This window comes from Copadichromis virginalis, linkage group LG18 (genome assembly GCF_057382275.1).
Source record: "Copadichromis virginalis isolate Kocher_CV1m ecotype Utaka linkage group LG18, C_Virginalis_male_GT1.1, whole genome shotgun sequence".
NCBI classification, from domain to species: Eukaryota; Metazoa; Chordata; class Actinopteri; order Cichliformes; family Cichlidae; genus Copadichromis; species Copadichromis virginalis.
In genome coordinates this window covers 1236641-1257300 of record NC_140635.1, presented here as the reverse complement: position 1 = coordinate 1257300, position 20660 = coordinate 1236641, and the positions used below count along the sequence as shown (strand labels likewise).

At 45.2% G+C, this 20660-nt stretch overlaps 2 protein-coding genes across 3 annotated transcripts in view; both read left to right on the top strand.

The window, feature by feature from the left end:
- LOC146686848 (uncharacterized) overlaps nt 1-13059 on the top strand; it is a 42087-nt gene extending 29028 nt beyond the window's left edge. Inside the window, exons 2-3 of one of the 2 annotated variants that reach the window (XM_085440258.1) lie at nt 5827-6033; nt 8588-13059. In XM_085440258.1, coding sequence (XP_085296384.1) covers nt 5862-6033; nt 8588-9588 — 1173 coding nt within the window. In that variant the 5' untranslated portion in view covers nt 5827-5861 and the 3' untranslated portion in view covers nt 9589-13059. Of the gene's footprint in view, nt 1-5813; nt 6034-8587 lie in introns of both variants that reach the window. The other variant, XM_085440257.1, reaches the window with a different exon arrangement.
- A 2927-nt stretch (nt 13060-15986) lies between these two features.
- LOC146686847 (uncharacterized) lies at nt 15987-19528 on the top strand. Its single transcript, XM_085440265.1, has 2 exons — nt 15987-16257; nt 17043-19528. The coding sequence occupies exons 1-2, from the start codon at nt 16086-16088 to the stop codon at nt 17942-17944; spliced, it is 1074 nt and encodes a 357-aa protein (XP_085296391.1). The 5' UTR covers nt 15987-16085; the 3' UTR covers nt 17945-19528.
- Nucleotides 19529-20660: the final 1132 nt, after the last annotated feature.

The window sequence follows — 20660 nt, the reverse complement described above, 5'->3', positions numbered from 1 at the left end:
GTGTGGCGTTGTGATGTGTCGTATCGTGTCGTGTTGTGTTACATGTAGTGCCGACGTAGGACAGTTTTCCAATTTCATTGTACTACTGTACTATGTATGACTGTGCAATGACAATAAAGAGTTATCTTATCTTATCTTATCTTATCTTTTTCATATTTTTCAAAAGCAGACATGCTGAAGGTTTGGAGATGAAAACACTGCTGCTTTGTGTTATATGGAAATCAGTCCATTAAACATCCACCACACATTCTCAGACACAGCAGATTTATGGATTTTTTTTTTTTTTTGGAAAAACTTTGTCTATTATGAAATCATCCAAAACCTTACCTACATACTTGGATCATTTCAAGGTTACAGACTCTCAGATTACTTAGCCGTCGACCACGTTTCACTGTTTTGATTTGCTTTCGTGTTTCCTGTCTGAACGTTCCTGCAGTTGGTTTGTGGTTGATGTGGATTTGCTGCTCATGTGAATCCTCCCACAGTGTTTCATTAGCAGCTGTAACCACAGTGACTCTGATAAAACAGGAATTAGCAGAATCCATCTGATATGAAGCTGTGCTTTGAATACCACTTCCCTCCTCTTTGAAGAGTAGTCAGATATCTGTGTTCAGGTTTTTGTACAGCCTCTTCTACACTTTGTATCACTGTGTTTCTAGAGCACAGTAGTAGAGAGCTGTGTCTGCCAGGGTTAGGGCTGCTATGGTCAGAGTAGTTGATGTTGGTGATGTTTCTGATCCATATCGTTTATCAGGAATATATTGACCACTGCCTCCTTTTCCTTGTTTCCAGAGTATAAACTGAGGAGCCTGAAGGTCAGAATCATGTTTGTACCAGTGAAGCCAAGCATTACTATAACTTGTCTGATATTTACATGTGAGTGTGACAGATTCTCCTTCTGTTGCAGTGACTTTATCTCGTTGAGGAGTGATTGAGTCTCCAGCTGTTAGTCCTGGAAAAAGTAGAAGAAATGAAGCCATCAGACTAACATTGTCCATGAGGCTGAGAGGAGAAGACAGTGGAAATGAGGAAAAGTAGGACAGAAGTAAAAATCTAAAATCCTCCAGACCAATGATTCATTTCTAGCAGAGTTCAGAGCAGAGAAAGAAATGTTGCGTTCTGAGAAAGAGACAAAAGTTCACCTATGAAGTGAGATGAAAACAAAAAGAGGTGCAGCAACATGTCTTTGGAGCTGCTGAAGACAGACAGACAGCACATGAACAATGTTCTTCCACTGCAGAAGATTCACCAGGTTGTGCTTTTATATCTTGAAACTTTTTGCTCTGCAGACAGAAATCATCTCATTAGTTGAACTTGACTTTTGTGGGCAGGGCCCACAAAATAGTGAAGTCAGTGGAAGAGAAAAATATACAGAACTGAAAAAGTAAAAAGTGGTTTAACAGTGTGTGGCTCCCTCTAGTGGATGTTGTGGAGTATTCTGTTGTCTTTGCTCCAAAGGTTTTTGTGCAGAGTTTTGCTGTTTCCTGTCACTGTGGGCCTCACAGCACAGTAGTACACAGCAGAGTCAGACACTGCAGCAGAGGAGATCTGAAGGTTCAGACGGTTTTTTCCAGACAGTTTTGTGGGGAATCTTGCAGCTGATTTCAGAAACTCTGACTTTCTTGAAATATTCATCCCTGATATGTAGAAGAGGAACTCTGGTGGTTTTCCTGCATATTGCTGATACCAAAAAAAGTCATTACCAGGAGAAATTTGGGGATAGGTGCAGGACAGAGTGAGAGTGTTTCCTTCTACAGTGGACTCTTCATCCTTGACTGCAGTGAGTTGATCACAGCTGACACCTAAAGGAAGAGATAAATGTTGTTAAAGACGATGTTAAACTGTGAGCGCCTGTTCCAGTGATTTCTAGCAAACAGATCCTTTAAAGACATTTCTTCTTCCTGCTTTAACCGACCTGTTAGTGTGATCACAAACAAAGGAAACATGAGCCAGTAATGCAGTGACAGCATCTTCCACACACTATCTGTTCTGTATGCTTCACATATTGAATGTATCTGACAGTGGGAGTCCTTTTCTGCTCTGTGACAGTGTTGCTCCTCCTTCAGCCTCTTCCTCCTCTCATATCTCTGCATGTTACAAACACCAAAACCAAACCTCAATACATGTTACAGCTTTCAGCACAAACTCAGAAACCTCCAGTGGTTTTAACCTTTGTTTTGCTCTCAGTGCACTTTTGGACTTTTAAAGGTGGGGCTGAAGTCAGACGATTGGCTGTAAGAAGTTCAAATTTCAGAGAGACCAGAGAACTCAGCCACTGCTCAACGGTGGACTTTTAATTTGTTTTGATATTTTTGACATTTTCTCTGCTCATTTGTGCCATGTTGGATCATAAATCTAAGACTCAGTTTTCCATTGTTGTGCTGATGAGTTGCAGCCAAATAAGCTTATCAGGGACGGAGCACTAACTTTAGAAGATCAACAATCTGTCCGTCCTTAAAAAGAAGGAATGCACTGATCAGCTCAGCAACAATAAAAAGGCCCGTAAGACTAAAAAGACAAGTAAAGTGCATAAAGTGGTTTTGGTAAGAAAAATTCTTCAGTGACCAAAGTCAGTCAGCTGATCTCAAACCAGCAGAACTGCTTTTCACTCATTAATAGAAAACTGAGAAAGAGACCCGCAGCAGCTGCAACAAAGGGCTGCAGATGATGTTAAGGAGGAAACATGATGTCCACGGGGTTTGGAGGAAGGTTCAGAGGAGGTTGGGGATCATTGGTATCGCACATCACTAGTATCCAGCTCACAGAGCGAAGCCTGTATCGGTGCGTGCGTCGCTTTAATAAAAAGTCACGTGATCAATACAGCGCACTGCCAACGCGCCAAACGGTGTTTAAAAGGTACCGCATCCCAAAAAAACAAAATTACTCTCGCAAAGAAAAAAAAACATCTCTCTACAAAAAATAAAAATGCACATCTCTCCATAACGAAATGGAGCACGAAATTTCTGTTTCTGCAGTGTGGGATCATTTTGATCTTTTAACTGCAAATATGGTAACTGTGTGTCTTTGTTTCAGTGTAATCTATCAGGACAGGAAAAACAGCAATGTGACCTGCAGTGGGAATTATTCATTTCATTTTATGCAGGCTAAATGTCGCAGCTTTCTTTCACAAACAAAAGCACCTCTCACTGTTTAGGCATTACAGAGCCAAACGTGAAAATGAGACAAACACACCGAGAATGAACACAGGTCGGCCTACATTGAGCAGCTTTATCATTTTTTGAATTAATATGTGTTTTATTATTTTGAAATCAATCATCTAGGAAGACTGTTCTGGACCCGGCAGTCCTGAATTTTATTATCAAGGACTGCCGACCCCTAGTATTGTGGCAGTTGTGCACATCTGTGTTGGGTGTGAAACACTTTCCACAAAGTCACACTGCATGTCATGGCTCGCTGTGTGGCAGGCAGGATGAGGACCCAAAATGCAAACTCACGGACTCAAGGGATAAACTCAAAATCACAGCTTTAATGCTGGAAGGCAGATCACAGGAAATACAAAACTTAAACTGGGAACCATAAACGAACACTCGCAGAGAGACACAGGGAAATCCACGCAGCATGAGGGAGAACGCGACACAGAACTGAGGGAGACGCAGACATAAATACACAGAGGGTTAACGAGGGAAGTGGGAGCACACGGGGAACACAGGTGACACTGATAATCATAACGAGACAGGGCGGGGTGAACATGGCGTATACAGGCGCGAGAGGCACAAAGTAACACAGGAAGTGCATGGGGGTTCAGACCGGAGGAGAGAGAGCACAGGGAGAACATAGACATAACGGGCAGGGGAAACAGGGAATAAACACAAAGAGGGACGAGGGCTCATGAATACACAGAGGGGCACACAGGGGGTAAGAGTCATGAAGGGAAAACACTTGGGAACAACACAACAGGGCAACTCAGGAAACATGGCCTAAATAAGGAACGAAATACAAAAATACAGGAAACTAAGAATACTGGGACCACATGGCCCAGGACCATGACACTGCAGACAGTTTGGCCCAATTCAAAAAGGACATGATGGATGACTGGGCCATCATTAATAAGGTGTCTCATGACCGATGCAACAACAACAACTCTCCAAATTCAACATTCAGTTTGCTTTGCACACAAACTCAATGTATTAGTCAAGAAATCATGTGATCAAATCCCTGAACTTTCATCCATAAGAGACTAATCTAGACAAATCGTATCATTCTTCAGATCCAGCACCGCAGCCAAAGGAAAGCTTGCTCAAGTGCAGCAGCAGGTGGGACAGCCCGTCTTGAAACTTATCAACGACGTACCAACACGTTGGAACAGCACATATCAGATGCTGTCACGGCTACATGATGAGAAAGAAGCAGGCTGGGTATCTGTTGCTTCTCTTCCAGCAGATTTAACTCCACTTACGGCTGATGAGTGTGACATCGTAAGGGAAGCACTTCTTGTGTTGGTCCCTTTCCATCAGGCCACAGTGGAGTTGTCTGAGGAGAGGTTCAGGATCAAAGGTGATGATGATGAGAATGCTATATTTGGCACTTGAGCTGAACTCTTTACATCTACACACAAGCAGCCACCCATCTCCATGACCAACTGAGGCGTCGTGTCACAGACACCGCTTCTAATCTGGAGTCCTTCAGTGTATTGACCTTTCAGACCCCAGATTTATAACACTTGGATTTCGTAGTTCCTCCAAGTGTAGTGAGACAGTCAATCGCCTGAAAGTGGAGTGTGCTGCAGGAATTGCCTGCACAACATCTGAGCCACAGCCTGGACCATCATCAGAGCAGTCACCTGTTCCAGGCAAGTTCAGTATTATTTTGATGCCAATGTGTACTAATAATGCATTTTTTTATTATTTCAGAAAACCTGTGGCAGCGGCTCGATGAAGAAGTTGGCAGACAAACAACAGCGGACTCCATCACTGAGGTCCAGCGCTACTCGGAGGAGAGAAACACTCCACGATCAGAGGATCCTTTAACGTACTGGGGAACAGAAGAACATCTTATCAGAAGCTTTCCCACCTGGCTTTACAGTTTGTGTACCTGCAGCTTCATCTGTGCCTGTGAGCGTGTTTTCCAAAGCTGGGGAAACGGTGTAAAAAAAAAACACAATAGACTGAATGCAAAAACTTATTTTTCTGAATAAAAAGGAAACTCAACAGTGATTTTTCACAAAGTGATTTTTCATGTATTTCCAGTAGCACACTTAAAACATGTCAGAGGACATAATAAACAGAGCAAATTGATATGAATGATATCACTTTGCAGGATTTCCTGTCAACATGGCCACAGCGCTCATTCTGGGGTGCACATGCTCTGCGCTGAATCTGCATAATGACGGGGGACGGAGTGCAGCGGGACTTTGCAGGGTCCATACTTTAAGTCCTGGTGATTTGGTGGAATGATGCTTCTCATCTTATCTGCTGTGTCACTTTAGTGACTGAGCCTGAGCCGTGATGTTTATCCGGCTGACTTCAGGTTGTAAATATGAAAAGAGCTGATGACAAACAGCGTTTCGCATTCGTGACATTGTGATTGGGAGCTAAAGGTTTGAACCTGAGAAATAACGTTTAAAATGTATAATTGGTGGGACTCTTGTTTTTAATGTGAGTGATATTCAGAACATGACGTGATCGAAATAACTTGTTTTTCAGACGGAGACGTAGAAGGAGGAAAGAAAAGTAACTGTGCTCCTCTGGCGGAGCGGCACCGTGCGGCACCAGGCGGAAGTAAACCAGGAAAAGCGGAAGTGCCGTTAGCTTTATTGACTGAGCAGGAAGTGTGTTGTTGTTGTGTGAGCCGAGTGTGTGAGCTGAGTGTGTGAGCTGAGTGTGTGAGCTGCGGCAGCAACGATGCCTTCAGTTCAGTATCTGAGAGAGTTCATCAACGAGCGACTAACTGCTGCTGCTGAACAAATATTCTTGGAGTTTGAAAAAACGATCGTCCAGTACGAGGAAGAGATCGACCGTCAGCGCAGACTGCTGGATATCACCTGGAAACCCCAAATCAAGCTGCACAGGACAGGTGAGTGTCCCTCTGAGGGAGGATCCTGATCACAGCTCTGCGGGACGTTTCTGATTGTGAGGACTTTTTGGAGATGTGAGCTAACAAAGAGCAAACAGAGGACAGGACTGCGCTGCGCTCCATGCAAACAGCAGCTGGTGGATTTGAGCTTTTCTCTGACCTGGATCACTCAATCAGTTTCTTTATGTTTGCTGTCAAAGTTGGAAAACATCAAAAGTCGAGCTTCAGAGCACATTATTTATTCCAGATGGAGTTTATACATATAAATATAACGTTTATATAAATGTATGTTTCCTGTTGCACTTGTGAAAGTTGCAAACAAATGTTGGAAACATGAAGTCGCTGTGCAATAATAAAATATCTAATGTGACTGATCTGCAGGCTGTTGCTCGTCCTCAGCGCTGTGATCTGCTGCTGTGCTGAGGACTGTTTGAAACCAGTTCCACTTTATCTTCATCTAAACACACCTGTTCTGTCTGTGTGTGAATCAGCAGCTGTTTGTGGTGCTGGAGGGGTTTGTGTAGCTGTACCAGGCCCTATCCTGGAGCCGGGCCTGGAGTGAGTGTCTGGGGGCCACAGCCCATAAAAAGCTGCGCGAGGGGCTTTAGGGGTTCAGTTCTTTGTGCCTCGAGCAGTTTCATCTCTGACCAGTCTGGCCACAGAGGTGAGGAAAGCCACTTCTCTGGTGGACGAGCGATACCAGCAGGATGTAGTCGGGCTTGCCAAAACGCACAGCTCGTGTTATAAAACGAAGCTGTTGGAGACGGCTGCACTCTGGCCTGGATTTGCCTTCTGTGGCACTCGTATCCCCTCTGTGGGTGTTTCCACACAGGACTACTTTCCTGTGCCTCTGGGTCGGGGAACAGGTCCCGACTGTTGCTTGGATTTGTGCACTGCATACAGAGCACCCAGCATGTTTCAGTCCTTTACTGTACCCTTTAAAACCCAACAGTTAATGCCTGACTGTGGTCACGCTGAATCCTGATTGGTTGACAAGCTGGCTGAAACGGAGATGGAAAAAGTATGAAAAAACAGAAGATCGTAGGTGATGAGCCCAGGTAGCAGAAAGAAGCTGCCTCTAACCGTGTTTATGTCTCACACACTCAACCAAACAACAAGTGCAAAATTAAACAAAAAGTAAGTTAAAAATTAAAACGTCTCTTCCAGCGAACATTAAAAAATCTCTGATGTAAAGTCTTTTGTGTGATTTGGCGCATTTCAAATAAATAACTAAATGATTGAATAATTGAAAGAGCATCTGTATTAAAACTGAAACAACAGACGGTCAAATATAACCTCCAAACAAAATGTATAAATTCTAAATGGGTGAATCAGTCTGTTCATGATCGCTCCGCCCATCAAAAAGTCACCTGTGCGAGTATATCACCTATGATTGGTCATTGGACTGACAACTGTCCTGGAAATATTTTCACATATCCCCGAACCTGAATACACGGCCGGGTAGGATGGATGAGAGTCGCCCCTCAGGGGGATTACACGTCTCAGTTCTTTGTTTTGGACTGGGAGAAGGCAGCAAGCCCTCGGGTGTCCTGTGGGGAGTGTTTTGGGAGTCTGGGATGGACAGTTTGGTCCTTGTGTGAATGCAGGTAGAGCTTGGTTCACACTGTAGTCAGAAAGCAGACCCGCTGACTCTGCTCAGAACTTTTATGGACACAACTTCAGCTGCAGCCAGAAGGCTGCATTAGACGGTGACTTTTAGCTTGCAGTGGGGTTGTTCACAGCTGAGTGTGAAGCAGCAGGAAAAAGATCTGAGCTCAGTCAACAAGGGGAGGAGCGACCCCCTCCAGGTCAGGGAGTTCAAGTTCCTGCCAAGCTGAGGTCTGTCAGTGTTTATCTTAACGCCTTGTGCACGAGTTAGGGAACGGAGCAGGAGAGTGACAGATCTGCAGCGATGCAGATGTTGTACTGTCTGCCTGTGGTGCTGAGTGTGAAAGCAGAACAGCAAAGAACAGCCGGTCAGTCGCTCCTGTGTCTGATAACGAGCTGGTCCGCCCGGTGGCAGGTCAAACAGTCACACACAAGCACGTTGTTTGCACGGAAGCACCTCATTCTAAAGGGAACCTCGGGGGGACGGGGAGCACCAAGAAAGCATTCTTAACAACAAACGTAATCGGACACCAAATCGTCCGACCCAGCTGAACATTTTACAGACGCTAAGGAAGCCAAAGTGGCTCAGAGTCGATTTCCTGTTGTCTGGTGTTGCAAACATGCAGCAACATGATGGAAACACGCGACATTTGTTGTTCAAGATGCTTTTGTTTGTTGAAGGAAAATATGTCAGCAGCTCATTTTCAGCTAGATTTTTGCGCCTCCGTCAGATCCTCTAACTTAGTGCAGTTTGGGGGAAATTGTTGAATAAATATTTGTTTGCCTTGAAAAGTTTGTTTGTATATGAACTCATCAAAGTAGAATGCAGTCGGTGCTTCTGCAGTGGTAATCGGTGCCGCCTGAGGCGTCTGTCATGTTCACACTGCTGGCTCAGCTGAATTTCTCTGACAACTTTTTGTTTGTGTGTCTCCATTTGTGCCTTCAGACCTCCAACAGCAACATGTCTGTGAGGAGGAGGAGGTTCAGCAGAGGAGCCGAACACAGTCTCTACAGATTAAAGAGGAACAGGAGGAGCTGTGCATCAGTCAGGACGGGGAGCAGCGTGCACTGAAGGAGGAGACTGATACCTTTATGGTGACTGTAACCTATGACGACAGCGATCTCAGTGAACCTGACCTGGACAGCGACCAGCTCGGCTCTCGCAGCTCTCTTCTCTACGAAAGCCGAGATCAGGAAGGAAGCGAGAGTTTCGATTCTACTTCAACTGCCACTAGAAACATAAGTCAGAGTAGCAACGCAGAAATCTTTCCCACATCAGAGAGTCAGTGTAACACCGACATAGTCCCCAAATCTCTAAAATGCAATGTTTGTGGAAAGGTCTTTAAGCCTTTTAGTGACCCGTTAGCATTTAAGAGACACATGGCAGTCCACTCGGGCGAAAAGCCGTACTCCTGCAAAACGTGTGGGAAAAGTTTCACTAAAAATAGTACTTTACTGGGCCACATGAGAGTTCACACAGGGGAGAAGCTGTATTCTTGTGAAACGTGTGGGAACAGTTTTACTCGAAAAGGTAGTCTGCTGGTGCACATGAGAATCCACTCGGGCGAGAAGCCGTACGTTTGTAACGCCTGCGGCGAACGCTTTTGTTACTTGTCGGCGCTTAAAAAGCACAAGGCGGTGCACACGGGCGAGAAGCCGTATTCCTGCGAAACGTGTGGGAAAGGTTTTACGGAGCGCGGCAGTTTGTTGGTCCACATGAGAATCCACTCGGGCGAGAGACCGTATACTTGTAAAACCTGCGGGAAAAGTTTCACTAAAAAATGTACTCTGTTGGTGCACATGAGAATTCACACCGGCGAGAAGCCGTACTCGTGTAAAATCTGCGGGATGAGTTTCAGTAAAAATGGTGGTTTGTTGGTGCACATGAAAACTCACACAGCTGAGACGCTGAAGTCGGACATTTCTGTGGGCAAAGACTCTCTGTGAGGTCGGCTTCCTGTCACCTTCTCGCCGTTGTTTTCTCTGTTCGTACCGGTGACCACGCTAATGTATCTATTTAAAGATACGTGGGCAACCAGCTAGGAGGCGCACTTTCCAGCTTTAACACAGACTCTAGACGCTGACCTGTGTTTGTTTCAGAAATGAGAAGATATGAAATCGAGAGAGGCAGCAGGAGTTTGTTTCTTTTTGTCAGCATGAAGAGAAAGATGTGTACTCGTTACCAGCACTGAATCAGATGTAGCTGTGATGAGGGCTGTGCGGTATGACCAGAATCTCCTGATAGAAGACATTTCTCATCCTGATAACCATAAATATCACAAAATAGAGCTTTTTCTGTAAACTCTGTGAATCTCGGGCAACTCGACCTGTGGGAAGCGTTTCCAGCTGGACGTCGAGTGTTTTAACCGTGTTAGATAGAAGTTGTTTCTTTGCGTATTTATTAAACGGCGTGCTGCGGGGAGGAGCCTGTTCTGATCTCTGAGTCTAAGGCTACGTCCACACGTACCCGGGTATTTTTGAAAACGCAGATTTTTCTATGCGTTTGCACCTTTCGTCCACACGTAAACGGCGTTTTTGGTCACTGAAAACGGAGATTTTTAAAAACTCCGGCCAGGGTGGATATTTTCTAAAACTCAGTTGTTGCATTTACGTGTGGACGAGAAAAACGGAGAAAACGCAGCGTCAAAGGTGTGCGTCTTTTTTGACGTCACACTGTGCGCCACGTTATTGTTTCGGTGGAATGAATTTCTACAATACTGTTACTGTTAATTGTACTCTCTGCAGTGTTTAAATGCTTACATATACACACAGTTACTGTCCCTCCACACATACGACTCGGTTCTGCTTCTATGCCCCATCTTTGTTTACTTTTTCCCACGAGGCTTCTAGACTTCTGATTGGCCAACATTTCTGCACGGTTAGGAATCTAGCGCCACCTGCTGCTTTGGCATGTTCATAGCAGCGTTTTCCTTCATTTCTGCCTTTATGTGTGGACGGGATTATTTTTTAAGGCAGCACGGTGGTTAGCACTGTTGCCGCACAGCAAGAAGGTCCTGAGTTCAATTCCACCATCAGGCCGGGGTCTTTCTGTGTGGAGTTTGCATGTTCTCCCCGTGTTTGCGTGGGTTCTCTCCGGGTACTCCGGCTTCCTCCCACCGTCCAAAGACATGCAGCTTGTGGGGATAGGTTAATTGGATAATCCAAATTGTCACTAGGTGTGAATGTGCGAATGAATGTGAGTGTGAATGGTTGTCTGTCCCTGTGTGTTTGCCCTGCGACAGACTGGCGACCTGTCCAGGGTGTACCCCGCCTCTCCCCCTATGACAGCTGGGATAGGCTCCAGCGCCCCCCGCGACCCTGAAAAAGGATAAGCGGAAGCGAGTGGATGGATGGATGAAAACGGAAACTCTCCGTTTTCAAAAATACCCGTGTACGTGTGGACGTAGCCTAAGGTTCATTGTGAACACCGACGGCTCGTTTTTGCTTCTCGTCCGTAAACTCTGTCCACACTCTGTCACCTGATTCTTGTGTGGCTGGTTGAAGAGGTTTGCTGTGTTTGAGTCTGAGCTCTGCACCATAATTTGCGTAGTCAGTTGTTTCATAACCAAACCATGTCCGTGTTACAGAGGCGGCCCAAAGTTTAGGACTAAGGTCCTGGATTTGATTGGACTGGTCCGTCAGTTTGAGCTACCTGGTTCTGCCTCGTCTTCTCTGGTGATGCTGGGATTCCCTGTGCATCCACGTGGTGGCCAAACCATGAAAACGTATCACCATAAACAGTGGATTTTACTGCAGTATTATGAATATACAAACAAACGATAGCGTATAAAATAACATTTCAACGTCCGATATATTTCGTCATATTGCACAGCCCTAACTATGATGCAGGCTGTGCCATCTTGTTTTTGCACATGGTTAAATAGAGTAACAGCAGGTGAATGATGTCAGGACAGCGTAAGATTGAAGTTGGCGTGTGTTCCCCACTTTAATCTACAAAACCCAGACTCACAGCTGAAGATCTGTTTTTGATACTTTACATTTCGGGGCAAGTCGTGCTGCCTGCGCAGCCACGAAGGGCTCGTTATTGCCCAGCTGCTCTCTCTGAAACAAGCACGCTGCATGGGTTAGATCACAGATTACAGCAGACCCCAGCCAAATGTAACATGACTGTTAGCATCACTTGTTTCATATACTGATAGTTCAGATTGTATTTATTAGAGAAACAGCCGCGGTGCTGTCAGCGCGCCTGCACAGACACTACGTACTGTAAATATTTCAAACCACAGACGAAGTCTCCACGTTTCGTTTTGTCTGCTCAGCAGTAGCTGTGTCTCACACACGTGTGCTACACTCTTCATGTTTGCGTTTGTTGTGAGTCGCTGTGCGTCAGTGGACACGACTGTATTTATTCATTAGTTTGCTATAAAGGCTGTCCCTGACCCTGCCTGCTTTCTGCACAGATGTAATTTATATAATATCCGTACGATAAAGCTACAGGCTTCGCAGGCTTTGTCCTGCTGCATTAAATGTTTGTAGACTTGTGATCTGCATCCTCAGAGGTAAACTCAAAGTACAGGCATGAAAAATGTTTTTGTGCGATGATTTGAAGCAGCTCTGCTCTTCTGGCTGCTGCTGTCTCGGGTGGACTCGTCACAGCTGTGCCAGACGAGTGAAGAGAAACTAGACTCTACCTGACAGACCAGAGAGGTTTAACAGTGTGTGGCTCCCTCTAGTGGATGTTGTGGAGTATTCTGTTGTCTTTGCTCCAAAGGTTTTTGTACAGAGTTTTGCTGTTTCCTGTCACTGTGGGCCTCACAGCACAGTAGTACACAGCAGAGTCAGACAGCTGAAGCTTCTGGATCTTCAGAGGAACTGATGTCTTGTTGAGTTCAGCATCAAATCTGTGTTTTGGGAACTCCTGATCATTATCTTCTGTTCCTGAAGTGCCACGCAGTAAAACATACTTTGGAAAGTTGTTTATTTCTTGTTTGTACCAGAACAAATACGGATATGGATCAGATGTTTCATATCTACATCCAAGTGTAACTGTGTCTCCTTCAGCAGCAATGACATCTCCTTGTTCCTGGATCACTTTGTCTTCTCCTTTACACTCTGAGGAAGAACAGAACATGCAGAGGAAGAGATGGATCAATAAACATGATTAAAAACTCACCATTAATCAGACTCACACATTTATTTAAGCAGAGGAAACATGTTGATGTTTGTATCTCACCAAAGAAAAGAGCAGCAAGAATAATCCACAGCCAATGTTCCATCTGTACAACAAGGTTTAAATCAACAGGAGAAACTAGCTGATGTTCAACATTCAGTCTGAGAATTGTTCTCTTCACAGCAGCACTTATTATTGACACAATGGTTGAACACAGTGCAGAAGGAGAGCCCCGCCTACTGGATGATGTCGCCCTCTGTCTCCTCTTTGAGTCTCACTTCTCTCACTTCCTCCTGGTTCACAGACTGTTAGCAGCATTTGAATCACTGTGAGGAGGGAGGATGGAGCACTTTGCACTGTGTGCAAACACAACGTGAAAGCACAAATGTTCTCCATCACTGATGCTTCTCATGCTTAAAGTGAGACTCAGGGTCAGATATTTTTTTTAGATCATTTGAGGTTTAAGCGTGACATCCTCAGAAGGCTCCAGAACATGTGACTTGTCATGTTTTACAGTTGTTTTTGTCAAAGCAAAGAAAATGTAGTTTTGCACGTTTTTACAGCACGAATTCAAAGCAACATAAACATTGAGAAATATCATTTTTAAGACCAGGAGCACCAAAAACATCACAACAGATTCAAAGTAGTTGATCTTTCATGTGAGCTCAAACTTAAAGAGTATTCTGAAGTTTAGGTTGAAAATGAATTCATGATGGTCAAGTTAGTGTTTGATGTGTAGAATAAATATTCCTTCCTACTGGAAATTGTTTTGTAATATCTGGAGACATTTAAAAGATGTGGAAGCAAACGTCACTGAACGAACGTGCAGGAATGCCTCCACAGATCAGAGGAGAGCAGGTGGTCTCCAGGGTCATGGACACTTTGAACCACTCTGGGGAAACAGGATGGATATAAAGCTTTGTGTGGACTGTGACTCAGACGGTGTCAGAGCAGCTTAACCCTTGTATGGTGTTCGGGTCTGTGAGACCCGTTTTCAGTTTTTTTCAAAAGAAAAATTAAAGAATTAATTGTTTTTTCAACCTGAAACTCATTGGCTTTGGCTTATTTTCTGTGAAGAACATAAATCCAAACTAATTTTCAATGACCTCATACTGTACCTCCCCCCACGCATTTACATTACATACAAGGTGTTCGGGTCCACTGGACCCAGGTCTAATAAAAGTGTTGAAAGTGCAGGTCCTGTGTTCCCACACTCTGTCTTCCTCCTCTCTGGTGCTGCTGATAGTGTTTTCTTCCCCTCCTGCTCCGCACAAAGTTGCAACATTGTTGAAAATTCAACTATCAACACCGTCTGCTCTGACATTCCCACACATTTTACCCTCTTTCTTGAGGGATCCAAATTTTATTTTCTCATACCCTGTCCCACCTGCAAATTAGGGGCATAATACTATAAATAAGACTTTGCCAGTGTGGTTCTTTATCACAACTGATCAAGATGGCAAAAGATTATCTGCTGCGAGGGCCATCCAGTTGATTTTGGAAGAGAGAGGAGCTTCGGATGATGATGTTGACAAAGAGGTTTCAGAATATTTCACATTTCTGAAAATTCAGAGTCTGACAGTGACTTTGAAGAAGAGGATGAGGTTGAGCATCATTTAGTAACAAAACGAAGACGAGTACCCCATCTGCAGCCAGCTCCAGGACCAGAACAAGCCCACCAGACAGCAAGTGAAGAAATATGGATGTCAATAACTGGTGACATTGAATGGTCTTCTTGCCCAAGAAATGAGCCACCCTGCAGAGCTGTTACTGTGATAAGCCAGGGCCAACACGGCTGACAGTTACTCATGTGCAGGACATCAAGTCTTCATTTGAGCTTTTCATCCCAGATTCCATCCAGAAAATTATTCTGGATTGCAGTAATCTAGAAGGACGGTGTGTTTTTGGAGAGAGGTGGAAGGAGATGGACCAAATTCATCTAAGAACCCCAAAGGCCTACTTTGGGGTTCTTATCCTTGCAGGAGTTTTCAGGTCCAAAGGGGAATCGACAGAATCCTGTGGGATGCAGAAACTGGCACGAACCTTTCCGTGCATCAGTGTCTCTGGAAAACTTCCACAAAATTTCCAGGATTATTCGTTTTGATAACCGAGACAACAGACCAGCTCGACGGCAGAGAGACAAGCTAGCTGCCATCAGGACAGTGTGGGATAAGTGTGTGCACCACCTCCCCCTGTTTTACAAACCTGGGCCTAATGTCACCATTGATGAGCAGCTGATCCCATTTAGTTGTAAAACATATTGCTTCACGTGTAAATGTGTTGTGTCTTTCCACTCACTCCACTTGATTACAACTGATTTATTTTTTTATAACATTTTATTTAAAAAAAAAACCAAAACAAAAAAAACCCCGAGAAGCACATTAATTCATAAATGTGATCTAACAAAGGTAAAGGGAAAAAATTAACCATGTTTGCTGTTCATATGGTTTGTAATTGGGATGAAGTAAACATCTGTTGAGTAATTTAACATAAAATTGTTTGATAGTGTTAATTTGGAAAGCCAAAACTCTAGCGGGTCCACCAGACCCATGAACACTGGCTGAGTAACAAAAATATGAACACCACACAAGGGTTAAACATCAGTGAACAGCAGCTTTACCAGGAATACGTCCTGATGCCACAGTGTTGGAAAAGAAGGAGAGCTTTTACTTTAAACTGTACATAAAGGCATGCAGATCAGTCAGACTGGGGTTGTGTTCATTGTTCCTGAGGTTCATGTTAACATACAGGGAAGGATCAAGGGTGGATGATCATTATACACCAGAGAAACTCACAAGACTGTTACCTGTTCAATATACTGCAGATACAAGCCAACAAACACAATCATTCTGTAAATAAGGAATGAAGCAGTAGATCAGCCTGCAAAGTAAGCTCCACAAAGCTGCCCCTCTAATCAGCTTCAGACACACAGAAACACAAAGGATGATGAAGCAGAAACGATGCAAAAGCAGTGGGTGGAGGAAAAGGAAGGATGACGGTGTTACAGGACAGAGGAAAGCAGGAGAGATGAGTCATCAGCACTTTGGACGCCCTGGTTTAAACAGCAGGAAACTGTGACAGCTGTGAGGAAACAGCTTCTTTTTCTCAGTGACGCTGGTCCACACTCCACGCCAGCAGATGGCGCTAATGCACCATTTCCATGTTTTCCAGCCACCGGGACAGCTTCCCTGTGACACGAGGCGGAAGTGAAGAGGAAACGCTGCCAGTATTGTTCGCTTTCCTCCGGGAGCTTCAGCAGGAAGTCGGAGCTGTGGTGGTCTCTCCGCCGGATCTGTGAGCTGTCGGAGCCGCGATGTCGTCAGTTCGGTACCTGAGAGAGTTTATCAACGAGCGACTAACTGCTGCCGCCGAGGAAATCTTCCTGGAGTTTGAAAAAACCATCGTCCAGTACGAGGAAGTGATCGACCGGCAGCAGAGGCTGCTGAGCATCACCTGGAAACCCGAAACACAGCTGCACAAGACAGGTGAGCCTCAGCCTGACGCAGGGGAGGAGCTTTTGTTCCCACCTGAGCCAATCAATGAATCAGAGCCAGAACACTTTATTAACCCAGCCTGATTTCTTATAGATGCTCAGCTATGATGTAAACACTGAAATGAGGTCCTCTGTTCAAGGTGCAGCATATGAAATGTTAAACAACACTGTTTACGATAAAAACGAGATATTAGAAGTGAAAAGGTGTCACAGCGAGCAGGCGTGAAGCCCACTCAGGTATTTCCTGTGGAATGAGGCTCCTGCTGTGCAGCACGTCGTGGAGAGGAGGTGCAGACAGCCGGGCTCCGCACCCACACCAGCCTCGCAGATCGGTGTGCTGAGTCTGTTGGTGTGTGCTGCACCGACCACCACACACTCACCTGAGCACTGAACTGCAGGCCACACGCTGTCACACAGATGGCCAACTGTTCATGTGAGCGGCGAGGCATCCACCCGCACCGCTGTCAGCTCACCACCCAGTAAAGCCAGCCCGGTGGTGCTGAAGGGACTGCAAGAGTTCAACATGATTCTCACGCAGCTCGTCAGCTGTCTGTGTTTTCAGCACAGATGTGAGGCGTGACCTTTGACCCTTTGCATGTTCAGACTCATCCTGAAGATGCACTAAAATACTCCACAGAGTGGGAGGGCAACATGTTCACTCTGTGGAGCCTCATTAGTGGTAAAAACAATATATTTCATTAGTGGTAAAAACAATATATTTGCTCTGAACTGTTTTTGTGGAATTCTCAGATTTCTTGTCTCTTTCTGTCCCTCCAGACGTCCCACAGCAGCCTGTCTGTAAGGAGGAGGAGGAGGTTCTCCCTGAGCAGCAGGAGAGGAGCTCCAGTCTGGACCAGGAGGAACCAGAACCTCCGCAGATTAAAGAGGAACCCGAGGAACTGTGCAGCAGTCAGGAGGGAGAGCCGCTGGTGCTGAAGGAGGAGATCGATACTTTTATGGTGACTGAAACTTATGAGGAAAGCGAGCACAGCGACTCAGAGCCGGACAGCGATCAGCTCCTCTCTCACAGCTCTGCCGAGAGAACCGAGATCCGAGACCAGGAAGGAGTCCGCAGCGCAGATCCAGGAGCGTCTAGAAGTCACAGCAGCAACGCAGGAGACTCTCCGGTGTCAGAGAGTCCGTGTAACGCCACCGCAGGGGAAAAGTCTTTAACGTGCGGCTTTTGTGGGAAAGCCTTCAAGAACAAGTACAAGATGATTGATCACCACAGAGTCCACACGGGTGAGAAGCCGTATTCTTGTGAAACGTGTGGGAGGAGTTTCACTCAGAGGGGAACGCTGACCGTCCACATGAGGACTCACACAGGCGAGAAGCCGTATTCCTGCAAAATATGTGGGAAAGGTTGCACGGTGAGGAGTAATCTGATGGTCCACATGAGAACGCACACAGGTGAGATGCCTTACCTGTGTAATACCTGCGGGGACAGGTTTTCAGACTTGTCGACATACAAAAGACACACGACCGTCCACACGGGAGAGACGCCGTATTCCTGCGAAACGTGTGGAAAGGCTTTTAACCGAGGCAGCAATCTGCTGCGCCACATGAGAACTCACACAGACGAGAGGCCTTATTCTTGTCAAACGTGCGGGAAAATGTTCACACGCAGTAATCATTTGTTGCGCCATATGAAAATTCACACGGGGGAGGAGTCCCAGTAGTGGGACTGTTAGTGGTGCTGGTCACAGGTACTTTAAAGCTGTCCTTATACACAAAAAGGAAAGAGACAAATGTAATCCTGTCACACCAGGATGCTCCAAGTATTATTCCTACAGTGTGTAAGAATGAAAACGTCCAGTTCGAACATATTCAGGAGTGACTGCAGCCTCCGAGTGACAGGTGGGAACCTGAAAGTGGGAATTCGGGATGCACAAACCCAACTAGTCAATAGTTTTTTATGGGATATCCATCATTTGGATCATTGTGTGTGCTGCAGGCTGCTCTCATATTATTCTCTATGACATCCTCACAAAGACCAAAGTCTGTGTTTGTATGTGTGAAACAGGAATAACACTTCCCAAGTCTGCGAGTCCGTCAGGGTCTGCTCGAGTCCCAGTGACTTAACCAATCACAGCAGATGGCCCCGCCCCTCCCTGAGCCTGGTTCTGCTGGAGGTTTCTTCCTGTTAAAAGGGAGTTTTTCCTTCCCACTGTCGCCAAAGTGCTGCTCATAGGGGGTCATATGATTGTTGGGTTTTTCTCTGTGTGTGTTATTGTAGGCTCTACAGTATAAAGCGCTCTGAGGCGACTGTTGTGATTTGGTGTTGTATAAATAAAACTGAATGAAATCATCAGGCGCTTTTCACGAGTTACTGTGGGGACATCCACGTCCCTGCTGGGTTTTTGAGATTAATCCCAGGCAGTTTCCAACCCACAGAAAGCTCTCCAGGATGGGGAGCAGCAAAAACGCATCATCAATGTCTCAATAAGTAACAAAGTCGTCAGATTAAATATAAAAGATAACGTTTATGTAGCCAGAACAAACCTTTGTTCTAAACCACAGAGCTCAGCTCACACAATGTTTCCCACAGTGAGAGGTCACATGATCAGGCATCGAAGCCTTCAGGGGCGGTTTGGTGTGATTTTAAGTGTAAATGAATTATAACCTGATTTTCCTCAGTACAGCTGAATATGTGGAGAAACAAACTGTAGGAGCTTTTTGTTTTTTAATAGATAGAAAAAGTTTTAAATATATGTTTGTTTGGGCTGTTTGATTGTTAGAGGGACGGATATTTAATCTCTTTGAGCTCATTTTTGTTCGTTTACACAAGTTTATTGTTAGATTTTCAGAATCCACCCAACAACAGAAGAAGCAGTGTTAGAGGTGGTGGCAAAAGCTGAAGGCAAAACATTCATATTAAAACAACTCATGATCATTGTGACAGTAATAAAGTGTAAAGTCTGGAGGTGGTGACTGTGTGCTTCAGACTCCCAGCCAGGACCCGGCTCCTCCCACGGCGGGACCTGGCTGGTGGTGTTTGCAGGGGTGGCTGGAGGCCTCTCTGAGGGGCCCACGCGAGGCCCAGCCTGCTCCGTGGGAACCTGTCAGAGCCGAGGAAAGCAGAGTTTGGTTCATCTTTCCTCCAGCTTTAATTCACAAGCTCACAGGTGTGGATGAAAGCAGTGACTGTGACTTACTGCATTTATAGCTGTTGAATACAGTCATTGATTTTATTGACTGTTGTTTATCTCATGCATGCATCAAATAAAGTATTTAATCTGTAAAACCGTCCTCTGTTTGACTTCTTTAAACTGCCAGTAGCTCGTCCTCAGTCATGGACAAATGCAGATCTGTGTCAGCTCCTTATTGGAAGCTTCTAAGCAGTTTTCTCTGAACACACATGAACATTGACTTGGCAGTAAAAGTTGACACAGCCTGAAACCTGTGCAGGACCAAAGCTGTGTGCCAGTGAGATCAGAGCTGCTGTCAGCCACAGTGGTGTATTTGGGGCTCGGCCTGTAGGGGGTGCTGGTGGTGACTCTTGTACCGTTGTGTGTAGTCACACCAGTATAATGTGACGGCCAACCTGGGCTTCTGTACTGGGTTGCCATGGCAGCTCTCACCAAGATGAAATGAACAAATAAACTGCACACACACGTTTTACTGCCCAGGCTGCAGCAGTGCCCTTTGACCTTTAGCTGCTCACGGTCCGTCCTTCACCTTTAAAGGCTCCCACAGACTCTGTGTCAGGATCCACACATGCAGCAAGCTCATCATCGTCTCAGAATACCATCACCACGGAGGAATCCACACAGGTGAGACGCTGTGTCGTCCTGTAACACAAGGGAAACGTTTCAGACAAAATACAGATTCAAGAACTGCCTGGAAACATGTTTCAGTCTAAAAGCAGCTTCAGACTAATAAAGACCAGAGTGAGAAGTTTGATTCAGAGTCATGTGTTGTATAAATGCTAATGTTTGTTAGTGTGTTTTTATGTGCTTTTATGTTTGGTTTGTGGTTGATGTGGATTTGCTGCTCATGTGAATCCTCCCACAGTGTTTCATTAGCAGCTGTAACCACAGTGACTCTGATAAAACAGGAATTAGCAGAATCCATCTGATATGAAGCTGTGCTTTGAATACCACTTCCCTCCTCTTTGAAGAGTAGTCAGATATCTGTGTTCAGGTTTTTGTACAGCCTCTTCTACACTTTGTATCACTGTGTTTCTAGAGCACAGTAGTAGAGAGCTGTGTCTGCCAGGGTTAGGGCTGCTATGGTCAGATTAGTTGTTGTAGGTGATGTTTGGGATCCATAACGTTTATCAGGAATATATTCATAACGACTGCTGTCCTTTGCTCCTTTCCAGAGTATAAACTGAGGAGCTTGAAGATCAGAATCATGTCTGTACCAGTAAAGGTGTACATAATCTGATGTTGT